Source organism: Chrysemys picta, chromosome 9, assembly GCF_011386835.1.
Source record: "Chrysemys picta bellii isolate R12L10 chromosome 9, ASM1138683v2, whole genome shotgun sequence".
Classification (NCBI taxonomy): domain Eukaryota; kingdom Metazoa; phylum Chordata; order Testudines; family Emydidae; genus Chrysemys; species Chrysemys picta.
The window spans coordinates 1,588,771-1,600,647 of NC_088799.1; the positions used below are offsets into that span (position 1 = coordinate 1,588,771).

An 11,877-nucleotide genomic window follows, 5' to 3' on the forward strand; every position below is an offset into this window, starting at 1 on the left:
ATCCAGCTGGAGCCACAGCCGGTGCGCCGTGGTTCCCAGATAAGGGATGGGGTGAGGAACGTGTGTATCTATGAACAGTTTATAAAAGTTAAATCGGACTGGATTCCTTTCTCGTTTACATCCGTGTAAATCAGGCAGCATCCCACTGAAGTCAGTGGAGTTACCCCACCGTTAGTGAGAACAGAATTAATCCAATGTGTTTAAACATCTGTCTTTGGAAACCAAATACTGATGTCTTAAAAGCCAGACACAGAACTGTTTGTAGCCTTGTCAGTTACACAAACAAGCTGTTCCTTTCTGGTGCTCTTTGTTACTAAATACCTGTGATTCCAACACCGTTGTTAAGTGATTTTTTTTCCTCGTGGTTTAAACAAGAAGGTAGAGCCAGCTAAACTGAGCAAGGCAGCAGATAACATGCCTTCAATACACACGCTACAATAATTGCTAGCAAGGATAAATAGGAAATGTGCATTAAAAAGAGCCCAATATCTATTTTTACTCTTCCCTATAAAGTATTTTTTAAACTGAAACTTAAGGGCTGAATTCTGTCCCAGTTTTCTCCCAATGAAACCCCATTTGCTGTCCGTGAGGTGGCAAGGGATGTAAATGGGGGTAGAATTTCCATTTGAAAATGTTAACTCATCCAGGACCGAAGCCTACAACAGGGGCCTGCATGTCCCCTCGGCGTTGCGCATTGACGAACTACCCTGGACGTCAGGGAGCTCTGTGGTATAGAACTGGGCTACGTGAAGGCCTGGAGTTGTGCCTGATGGGGAATGCAGAACTGACCCCTCCCTCTAGTACCCCTCCATCGCTTTCCATGGTGCACTTGAGGAAGTGACTAGCAGCCAGATGAGGAAATGGGGCAACAGCCCAGATCCCAGAGGAGAGGAGCATTGTGTTTGTATTGTACAAATTTGGCACTTAACTGCTTCAGTGAAGTGTGCACAGGAAAAATGTGTAGACAGCCAGACAGGTTATTAGTATTGCGGAGAGACAAGGTGGGGGAGGGAATATCTTTTATTGGACCAACTTCTGTTAGTGGAAGGGAGAAGCTTTCCAGCTCCACAGAGCTCTCCCTACTAGACAGAATGGGAAACGACTGCACTTAGAGCTTGTGTGTTCGTGGGGATGTTGAGTTGTGGTGCCTGAGAACAGCTCAAGGAGTCTAAGGGCTTTGTCTGCCTAGTCCTTGGAAAGGAGACAGAAAAGCAGTGCCTGCATCTTTGTTAGGAAGCCCTGCAGAGATTGACCCTGTGCACCGGTTCCCCCCCCCCCCCCCCCTTCCCCGGCAGCAGCTCCAAGGAGCTCTCTCTGAGGGGGGAGCAGAGGCTGATGGGGGCATGTGTATGGAAAGGGGGGCTACAGGTATGATCTGTCTGGTCTCGCAGTCATTCTGGCTTTCATTTCCCCAACACCTGGATGCAGTCAAGCACCTGGCCAATCCAGACAAAATCCGACGTGTCTTTGTGGTGGGATTTGGAAGGAATTCCCTGCAGATCCTGGCACGGTTTAAAGCTGTCCGCTTTGAGTTAGGACTTGTTAAGGAGGGTTATGTGAGCTGAAATCCGAGCCTGCCATTTGCCTCTATCTGGGGCTCACATCTTGCCGGGAAATGGGGCATGACCAAGTCAAAGGGGTCGCTTGCTGCTGGTATTTCTCAGCTGCCCAGCCCCAGCGCTACTCCCCTACCCACATGTTTTCTGTGTTAGGGCTCAGGCAGAGCGGAGCCTTATCAAAGCCACGTGCACGGTGTTAATCAGGGAGCTCAGCCGGACTCGGTTCTGGCGAGTTACCCCTGGGGAAAGGGCTGCACCGTTAAGCTCTCCCTCGAGGAAAGCGTGGGTCTCGTTTAATTTAGTAGGTGCAGCTATGGCTTTCCAAGCTCCCGCTGAGTAATATCAGTGACCAGACCCCCTCCGCCAGCTTTTGGGGTGCGGGAAGAGAGCGGGGGGTTTGTAAACTTTTCTTACTGTTATGGAGCGGATTCTGTAGCTTGGTTTATTTCAGTGGAGAGCTACATCTGACTCACACCAGGTTAGGACCCCAAAGAAGCAGGCCTAACGCACGCCTGGCAGCCGTGCTTGCAATTTCAACTTGGAATTTAGGCTCCATGGGCAGGATCAATCCATCTCCCCTCGGCTCTGTAATTTGGTAACAGAACAACACTGAGCAGCCGAACAACCCAGCGCTTCCCGGGGCGCTGCAAGGGGCATCTGATCAGATTCATGAAAAGGAACTAAACTGCTGCTAATGAAGTGAGAGCTTTGTGCACGGGCTGCATCGTCCTTCTGTCTGACTGGGCGGAGATAACAGCTACACAGCGCCTGCCTCAGCGTTGTGGGCAGGGAAACCCCTGGGCTCACGCACCAAGCAGGGGCTCCCAGACACGAGTCAGACAGTTTATTATTGTCAAATAACTTCTCCAAGGAAGTGAGGCATTTATTGTATTGTAAGAGCATTCAGACAGGATCTTTGGTGTCACATTAAAAAAGGGGGAGGGGGGCGCAAGGGAGCTCTCATGGAAAACACGAGTGGCCCACCCAGCAGAGGGGCTATGGTACAGAGGCACAATCCAATATGAACAGGTAATGATACAGCCAGGGTACGGGGGCCCCGCGCGCAGCCCGCCGCACGTGGGCCTGTCAGTCTGTCCTCTGGCCGGGACAGTCCAGAGTCCCGCTCACCAGGGCCGCCACACAGAGTCCGCTGTGAGCGAAGGCCCGCCGGCGGGGCCCCCAGAGCCCGGCCCGCCGTTGGGATACAATGGCACCACGGCCCCGCCAGGCGCGAAGGTGTTGGGGATGAGAAAGGCGAACTGGCCGTCCGAGCCAGGCACCAGCTGGAAGCCACCGTACACCTTGGTGGCCTCCCCTGCCGGGCTCCCCAACTTGCAAGGCATCCCGCTGAGCGACACCACTCCGCCGCCTGGGGGTGCTGCCCCTGCGGGGATCTGCACCAGCGGCTGCCCGAAGGAGGCGTGTGGAGCCCCGGGTGGGGGCAGTGGCGGTGGCTGCGCCGGGTAGTTCATGGCGTTGATCTGGGTCATGCAGCTGGCCAGGTGACCTAGGAGACGGGTGCGCACCTCGGTGTTCACCCCCTCGCAGGTGGAGAGGAAGCGGGTCACCTCGTTCATGCACTCGCTGAAGCCGGCCCGGTACTTGCCCAGCACCGTGGGGTCCGTGCTGAGAGCAGCTGCGGGGCAGGAGGGAGAGACATAGGTCAGTGCCTGTGGGGCAAGCGGAGCAAGGCATGCCCTCTCCTCGGGCACAGGTAGGCCCCCTCCCTGCTGCCCCCTCCAACAGCAGCCCGGCTCCCTCCCCAATATCTCACCCTATAACGTGCACACATGGGGTCCTGTATCCCACTGCTGCCTCCTTCAGCCTGGTTTGCAGGACTCCCTCCCACCCCAACCGCTGCCGCCCATCGCCTGACCTTACACCTGCTTCAGACCTGGGGTTTCCTTGTAAGGTCCTTGCTCAGCCCCCCACCCCGGTGCGGTACCGGGACTCGGGCAAGCCGCTGCCTCGGCACCGATAAACGGATTTCCCCTCGCACCCCCCACTTTCCTCCCCTTCCCCTTCCCCCCGCAGCCCCCGGCCCTTCTCCCGCCTTTCGCGGCCGTGCAGGCAGCGCCGAGCGTGGGAACGGCCCGCAGCCAGGGCAGGGGGGAGGCTGGAGCGGCGGGCGGGGGCCGGCAGCGCACCGCGGCACTCACCCGTCATCTGGGCGCGCTGCAGGCTCCGGAGATGCTTCACGGTCATCTCCAGGATATCGGCCTTCTCCAGCTTGGAGTGCCGCGAGCTCTGCGGGGAGAGAGACATGAGAGCTCCCGGCGAGCCTGGCGGGGGCCCCCCGCACCCGCCCCGCGCCGCGCGGCACAGCCCCACTCACGTCTTTCTTGAGCGCGTCCAGGATGAGGGTTTTCAGCTGGCTCAAGCTCTCGTTGATCCTCGCCCGCCGCCGCTTCTCCATGATGGGCTTGGAGGACTGCACGGAAAGCGGGGGAGGGAGCAGTGAGTGCCACGGCTGAGCCCCCCCAGCCCCGCAGCGACCCCCGGCCCCGGCCCCGGCGCGGCCGCCTTTACCTTGCGGTGCTCGGACGCGGTCTTGGGCTTGTCCGGCGTCGCGCTGACGCTGGCCGGGGTCGCCGCGACCGGGGAGGAGTTTTTCTCCATCATGTCAGCGGGCATCTTCCCGCAGCGCCGTGCACCGCCCCGGGCTGGACGCGACCCTGCCGCAGGCGCTCGGGCTGCAGCCCCGGGTCAGGCGAGGCGGCTGCCGGCGGAGCGAGTCCCCTGGTGTCCCTGGCCGCCGCTATTTATAGCCCGGGCTGCACGCGAACGGCTCGTGTGAAACTTCCCAAACTTTCTTTCCCACAGTAACTTTCAGCCAATGGGAGCCGGGGACACGCGGCCCCGCTCATGGACGGCGCCCACCCATTGGTTGCCAGGCGCAGCGACCGGCGGCCAATGGCGCACGCCTGGGCCTGGGGCACCGGAGGCTACAGTGTCAATCAAAGGCGTTTAACCCTTTCTGTGCCCGGCTTCTGCTATTGTATGTCCTTGCGGGTCTGTGTCTCTTCCGCCGGGGTGGCGGAGAGTTTGGGGCCCTTCCTGTCCTGTGTCCGAGAAGGAGTTGCACGAACGCCCGGTTAATAAGCAGGTTAATTAGCAACCTGCAAAATGACCCCCTCGGGCAAGTCACGGATTTTCTTGGCCGAGCCAGTTCCAGTATTAGGTTTCGTTCGTTGTCGCGGCAGGAGGGTGCGTGGCTGTTGTGTCTGTTCAGAGCTGTCCTGCAAAGCTACTGATGGGCCTTTCCTCCCAGCGCTGCAGGGGTCTTCTACGAAGACAAACCAAGACCCCTCATTTAGTGCCATTAAAAGATACTAGGCTTGAGACCCCCTTCTTTTCTGGAGAGGGATAGAGAGAGGAAAACAGCAAATTCTGTATTTTAAAAAACGTCCCTTTTAGTTGGCCCTATATGGCTCGCTTTTAAAGTAAATGCTAAGTAGTTTGTCATTGTTTATGTATTTAATTTTAAAACCGTTGGAAACAACAAAACACTGAAAGTAAATTTAACAGCTCGGCACCACCCTGATTTCTTTGGGAACTTGTGAGAGAAGTTCTAGACTGTGAAGCGGATCACCCGGTTTTCTAGGTTCCAGCGCCAGAAGGAACTGCTGTGCTCCCAGTCTGACCTCCTACAGCACTGCCCCAAATCATTCCCACAGCAGATCTGGTAGAAAAATCCCAACCTTGATTTAAAAGCTGTCTGTGATAGAGAATCCACCTCAGCCCTTAGTACATTGTTCCAATGGTTAATACTTTCACTGTTAAAAATGTACACCTTATATTCAATCTGAATGTGTCTAGCTTCAGCCATTGGACTGTGTTAGATTTATCTGACCTAGACTGAAAATCGCATCATTAACTATTTGTTCCCCCAAGTAGGCTCTTAATGACTGTAACCAAGTCTCCCTCTGTGTTCTCTTGAAGATTGCTCCCTGAGTCTATTACTAGAAGGCAGGTTTTCTAATCCTTTCATCATTCTTGCAGCTCTTTTTTGAACCCCCTCCAATTTTTCAACATCCTTCTTGAATTGGGGACACCAGATCTGGACACAGTTTTCCAATAGTGGTCACACCGGTGCCCAATACAGAGGGCAAATAACCTCCTTGCTGCTACTTGAGATTCCCGTTTGTGCACCCAGCCCAACAGGGTCACATTTGCTGTTGTAGCCACAGTGCTGCAGTGGAAGCTCATGTCCCGCTGGTTATCCACCACGACCCCTCCCCAAATCTTTTTCAGAGTCACCGCTCCCCAGGGTCGAGTCCCCCATCCTGTAAGTGTGGCCTGCGTTCTTTGTTCCTAGATGGATATAGTTACATTTAGTCATACTAAAATGCATGTTGTTTGTTTGCATCCAGTTCCCTGACCTGTCCTCCTCCTTATTTACTACTCCTTCGATTTTTGTGTAATCTGAAAACTTTTATCAGTTAAAGTATCATCACGTGTTAGCGTTCACACACGGGACCCTGCACATTGTACTGGGGAGGTACAAGTATCGATAAAAGCACTGGAGGGACGTTGCTGATCCCCAAAGGGTCTCTGCTTTGACACTGACCGGGCATATTTAGCATCAGGTCTGAGCAAAGCTGAAATAACTGTCTAGTGGGAAAGCAGAAGTATCCTGTTCCACTTTAAATTATTTTTTAGGGTGTGAGGGACTTTTTTGCCTAATTGAAAGAGAAAAGCACCATCCTAACTACATCCCTTGCAATCCTCTTTCTTCTTTTGAATTGCATGAGAGGCTAAGAGAGGGGAAATCTCGAGGAGGGGCCTCTGAATCTCGGCCTCCAGTCTAGCTCTCCCATGCCCTGGCCACACAGCCGAGCCTGCAAGACCGCTGGTGCAAGAGGTTTGCAGTAAAGTGACTATAGCCCCATTGCTGTCTATAGTGTGTAATGCCTGCATCTGCAACTTTCACTCCAGCCATCCGAAGAAGTGAGGTTTTTACCCACGAAAGCTTATGCCCAAAGAAATCTGTTCGTCTTTAAGGTGCCACCGGACGCCTTGTTTTTACAGCCCAAAGCTGCCCTGAGAAATCTCCCCGGGGGCTCGTGGGGGCGTGATGGGCGTCTTTCACCCCAGGCCTGCCCATGCTCCACCACTTGCTAGTCGAGCCCCTGCCGGCTCCCGGGGAGGGTGCCCGGAGCTGGCTGCGGTGAGGAGGGGAAGGATGAAGCTGGCGAGGCTGGTAGCCAGATAACGCGCCCGGAGCTGGGCGGAGAGAGACTCGAAACCCCACCGACACTGGCCGCGGGTCAGCGAACGCGGCTTTGCCGTGACCCGAGCCTGGCCCGGCTGGGGCGGGAGCAGCGGGCGCTGCGAGCCGGGGGCTGGAGCACGTGCCGGGATGGTTTATGGCCGCGGCGGCTGAGGTCTGGCCGGGCGCGGGGGGAGCCAGGAAGGTAAATAGCAGCTGCTGCGTGCGAGCCTGGGAAAACCACTCCCCCTGCGCGCCGGGCCGGTCGGGCCGGGCCGGGAGCCAGGGCTGGCGGGGGGGAGGCCGGTTCTCCCCAGCGCCCGGGCGAGGTCCCGCGCCGTGCGCCCCGGGTCCGGGCTGGCCACAGCCGCGCTCCCCCGAGCGGGTCGGGCCGGCCTGGGGCGCAGTCGGGGGTGCAGCAGGGCGGCCCCTGCGGAGGCTGCGGGGGCGCACGGGGGAGCCCTGGGGAAGCCACTGCCCGGGCGCGTCCCGGGGGAATCCCGGCGGGAGGCCGGCTCCTGCGAGCCGCCAGCCCCAGCGCAGCCCGCCCCGCCTGCGGCCGCCGGTCGGGGACTGCGGGGCGGCGCCGGCCCAGCTGCTGCCGCGGGGCGGACACGTGGCGAGCGGCCGGTCTGCTCTGGGGCCCCGGGCTCCCTCCCTCCCGCGCCGCGGCGGGGCCAGATTGGCCGTGGGGGGAGCTGACCCGGGGCCGCCCCCGCCCCATTCCCCTGTGGGATCGGCTCCGCTCCCCGCCGGGCCCCTGCAAACCCCCCCCCCCCCCCCCATGCATCCCTAGTGCTGGGGGCAGGACACTCCACTCCCTCCGTTTACACGGGGGATGAAATGGAGCCAGTTCTCCTCGCTGCTGCGCTGGGTTTTATGCCCCGGGCAGAGCGGTGGTGTCCGAGCACGCTGGGGTGAGCCGGGGGTGCCAGCGGGGTAAGGTGCCGAGGGAGGTGGTAGAGGAGTCGGTGTAGGCCGGGCTGGTAGCTTTGCGGAAGAGCAGGAAGGTGTCAAGCATCCCAGCAAGACCCCTAGGGAATGCTCCCGTTTCGGTACTCCTGTCAGTCCGAGTTTCTAATCTCGTGTTAGAGATTGAAATGAGCGTTAAACATGTGTCCCACGTTCACTGAAAGTGTGTCTCGGACACCAGTGCGTTTACGGAACGTTTCATCCAACGGTGGGGGCTTATTTATTTGTTTTAAAGTTTTGTGCATTTTGGCCCTTGGACTCGCAAAGTGCTGGGCCCTGGCAGTCCCTGAGAGGAAAGTGCGGAGCTCCTCACAGCATCAGGCCTGGGGAGGGGAACTGTTTCTGTAACCTGAGAGCCTGTCCCCCCAACAGACACAGCACTGTTCCTTGCATGCAAACAGAGCTGTAAGACCATAGCAATGAACTTAAAACAACTTCTGTATGGGCAAGAAACTGGGATATCAAAAAGGAAATGCTGTTTGCCTTCAGAGGCAGCCTAGGTACTGTAGACATTCTTATATTTCAGGTAATTAGCTTAGCCAAATGCATGCACTAATAAAAGACCGATGCCAATATTTACCCGTTCAAGGCTCATCTGCCCCGAAGAAGTGAGTGCAGATTAGGTGGGTAGCCAAAGCTTTCTGTCATTTAAAATGAGGGTTGCGTTTACTAATGTCTGCCCTGAGGCTCGTCTGTGGGAAACATCTTCACAAGCTGCAAGCAGACTGGGCCCTATCATGTTTTCGGACAATAATGAACAATGCCTCTGTTGTTGATGTGGAGTGACAGGCTCGCGTGCGCACACACAGATTGTGAACGGCAGAGGACTTGGATACTGGTGGCAAAAAAAGGTTGCCTAAATGCTGCCCTTTTTGGGTAAAGATTTATGAGCAGCTGAATCCAGGAGGGCTCCACTCATCTGTGTTGCTTGTGCTTCTCGTTGCTCGTGTATTTGGGGGTGAAGTGATCTCAGAGCGGGAAATAAATGCCACACCGACACTGGCATTACTCTAATGACTTCAGACTTTACACAGGTGTAACTCAGGAGACTCAGGCCTCGAGTGTTCAGAGCTAGATGGGCTCGTTAATGTCAAGAGGGAGAAGTGGCTCCTTTGGTGGTGAACTGGTGTGGTCCTTTTTTGGCACTGGGAAAACTCGGAGAACTGTCTCTTCTTGACAGGCAGTGGTGAATACGGCCAATCGCTAGCCTGCGTTTTCTCTCACAACGAATGTTCGTTTTGGCAGCTTTGCTACTTCAAATGCTTTAATGTTGACTTTCAAATCATAAAACAAGCAAATGCAGAGGCACACGCTGGGAGACGTCTGTCCCTCTGCTTTGATTGGGCTGTTGTCCCTTTGCAGTACCTAAATCTGGCTGGGACATTTTGTGGGGTTAGTTTAAAAAAAATTGCTGAAGGAGTTGCCTCCCCCCCCCCCCTCCCTGCCCCCCCGCTTGACTGACTTTCTCACACTCTGATTCCCATAGTCTGCCAGCTAAGTTTGAGTCACCCTGCCAAGAGCTAGACTTGGCCTATTCAAAGGCTTAAAAAAAAAAAAAAAGTACACACAGCAATGTTTTTCCTACTCCTCCAGTACCTGATCCGCACCTGTACGGGGCTGATCCCACACGTATCACCTGATCTTGTCTTTTCAGAGAGCGTGAGAAAAATAAAGTTCAGGAAAGAAGAGACATGTTTGCAGATCTCACCAGAGGAAAAGCTCTGATCCCTGCAGAGACTTGTGTACACAGCATCACAGCTTAAAAAAAAGTGTCATGTTTTAAACTACAGAAAAGTACAAATCTAGATTTTCTTTTTGATCCTTGCTTCAGTGAGAAGTCTTCTGATTTAAAAACAAATAGAATCCTTCAGTGTATTACATTTAATTCCAGATGAGCAATATTTGACATAAGCTTCAGTTAGTTAGAGACTTTGACAAATTAATAAAGAACAGATCAAGAGGGTGAACCAGAGGTGTAACTGCTAATGATTCTTTTCTTTCTACTCCTTATGGAGATGTCCCATTTGATGGAATAGTGAGTGATAATCTCAATGTGGAATTTTTTTTAACTAGCCTATAGAATTCTACAGTGGGGACAAAATTCTCTATTCTATTTATAGGATTATTTGAAAATTCTGTAGAAAAGATATCACTCTTCAATTCTATATATTCAGAGTGTAGTTTCTGTATAACTCAATTAGTTTCATTATTTTTATGGGATTATTTTATAGGATTTTTTCATAGGGATGAAAAATAACTTGTTCCATTGGGTTTTAAACAGTGTCTGGGGAGGGGGCATGCACTGGTATAAATGACTTGGTTCAAGACCTTGACCCATCTTGCACAGTGAAATGCCGTATGTGTAATAATTGTGATCACAGATAAGGAGGGGATGGATACTACTTCCCTAGGTAAATGCTCTTCATTTTAGTTAGCATGTGGGCTGAATGTTTCAGTAGAAGCTCAACTGTTCAAGGAATGAATTGAGATAGTTGGAAGCAGGGATTTTAATGACACTAGAGATGTGGTGGAACTCAGTGCATCAGTACATCCCTGAACTACACGATATCTTAACATCGAATGTGTCTGCAGGACTGTTTACAACGGTGCTGGGCGCTGACCCGAATAAAGAGAGGTGGGCTAAAACAGGATGCCACCTGCTGGAAATGTGGGAGGAAAAGGGGAGATTGCTATGTCTCTGCGGCAGACCTTTGAGTGAGAAGCTGGGGACTGAATACATTTCACTCTGGGCAATCTCATTTCTAGAGACCCAAACGTGTTCAGGGACTTTGGGACCTAGGGAATCTAAGCAGAATGTGGAAAACAAATTGCATTTAAGAGCTAGGGTAATTACTAAAAAAGCCAGGCTGGGAACTGGTAATTGAACACTGAGCCTTTCACCTCTCGGTCACTGAGTGAAACCCTGCCCAGGTCACGACTGGAAGCTGTTACCCTTCCGCTGGCTGGTATGTGGCCGAGGTGACTGCACTTCTGTTTTAGCGGACAAGGGTCCACATCCCAGCTGTCTCTGATTGGCAGTCTCTGCCAGATGGCACGAGCAGGCCCAATAGCAGCCTAAAATGGGGGGTGGCCTCATGTGCAAATTATTCACAAAGTGCTTTGATAAGTGTGAGCGGATTCGGTCTCCGTCGCTGTGCACCAAAGAGCAGCAACTGTCAGACCGTGGCTCTGGTCCCCATGGTGGTTTGCTATCCCTTAGACATAGAGGTGTTCCCTTAGAAATCACCAGTGAGGCCCTGTGGTGAGATTTTTAAGGCCAAAAAGGATGATTGTGATTATCTAGTCTGACGTGCTGCATAACACGGGCCAGAGAACCGCACCCAGTAATCCCTGCAGCGAGCCCATAACTTCTGTTGAGCCAGCGCCCAGGGTATTGCTAGAGCCAAGGACTATTCGTGCTGGTAGTTCGGGGACGTGGTCACCATGACAACCCTTGGGCTGTGTTCTGCAGGAAGGTGCTCAAGGCCCCGTTTTCCCCGTGGCAGGACGCTGCTCCATGAGCCAGACCTGGCAGCATATCCCTCGTTCTTCCAGAGGGGAAGCGGGGTCAGTTTGCCCAGCCGTGTGAGGCAGGGCTGCCAACTTTCTAATTCCAGAAAACTGAAGACCTTTGCCCTGCCCCCGTCCTGCCCCTTCCCTGAAGCCCCCCCCCCCCACCTGCTCACTCCAGCCCCTCTTCCCCCCTCACTTGGCCACCCTAGCTGCAGGAGACTTCCCGTGCCCGCGGGCCCCTGGCCCAGGGGGCTGCAGTGTTGCCGTGCCTGGTGTGAAGGTTGGGCCCCAGAGCAAAGGGGCTGGAGGCTGGCCGCCTGGCACTGGGGGGCTCTGCTCTGCCTGGGCCCCGGGCTGCTGGCTGAGTTTCATTGTCTGGTTTTATTGCCTTTTTATTTTCTCTCTCTGATTTATGATGGTGCCCGGGAGGACTCCACTCTTCCAGGGGCTGCTTAAATCACCCAGCCGGGAAGGCAGGAGGGTGGGCTGGAGGGGGAAAAGATGGGGGGGGGTGGAGGAGAGAGGATGGGGAGGGATAAAGGCCAAGGACGAGAGCAGGGTGGGGATGAGAGGGGGCAGTGAAGGAGAAAGGAGTGGGCGTGGGGGGTCTGTGGGTGGATG

At 54.6% G+C, this 11,877-nt stretch overlaps 1 protein-coding gene and 1 long non-coding RNA gene across 3 annotated transcripts; one reads left to right on the top strand and one right to left on the bottom strand.

The window, feature by feature from the left end:
• Positions 1 to 2,402: 2,402 nt before the first annotated feature.
• HES1 (hes family bHLH transcription factor 1) lies at positions 2,403 to 4,338 on the bottom strand. Of its 2 annotated transcripts, XM_005309991.4 has the most exons (4): positions 4,089 to 4,338; positions 3,895 to 3,990; positions 3,719 to 3,806; positions 2,403 to 3,195 (listed from the first exon to the last, which is right to left on the bottom strand). In XM_005309991.4, the coding sequence occupies exons 1-4, from the start codon at positions 4,191 to 4,193 to the stop codon at positions 2,684 to 2,686; spliced, it is 801 nt and encodes a 266-aa protein (XP_005310048.1). In that variant the 5' UTR covers positions 4,194 to 4,338; the 3' UTR covers positions 2,403 to 2,683. The 2 variants fall into 2 exon arrangements, with proteins under 2 accessions (XP_005310048.1, XP_042699790.2); XM_042843856.2 differs by having other exon boundaries at positions 3,719 to 3,990.
• A 47-nt stretch (positions 4,339 to 4,385) lies between these two features.
• LOC135973616 (uncharacterized) lies at positions 4,386 to 9,715 on the top strand. Its single transcript, XR_010590523.1, has 2 exons — positions 4,386 to 6,976; positions 8,778 to 9,715. It is a non-coding gene; the product is annotated as an uncharacterized LOC135973616 (long non-coding RNA).
• The last annotated feature ends 2,162 nt before the right edge of the window (positions 9,716 to 11,877 follow it).

Bases quoted from the DNA above. Each gene is read 5' to 3' on its own strand.
- HES1 (XM_042843856.2), bottom strand. From the start codon at position 4,193: ATGCCCGCTGACATGATGGAGAAAAACTCCTCCCCGGTCGCGGCGACC. The intron at 3,991-4,088 runs GTAAAGGCGGCC...CTTTCCGTGCAG, and splicing joins CCGCGTCCGAGCACCGCAAG to TCCTCCAAGCCCATCATGGA. The intron at 3,196-3,718 runs GTGAGTGCCGCG...CCTGCCCCGCAG, and splicing joins GCAGCGCGCCCAGATGACGG to CTGCTCTCAGCACGGACCCC.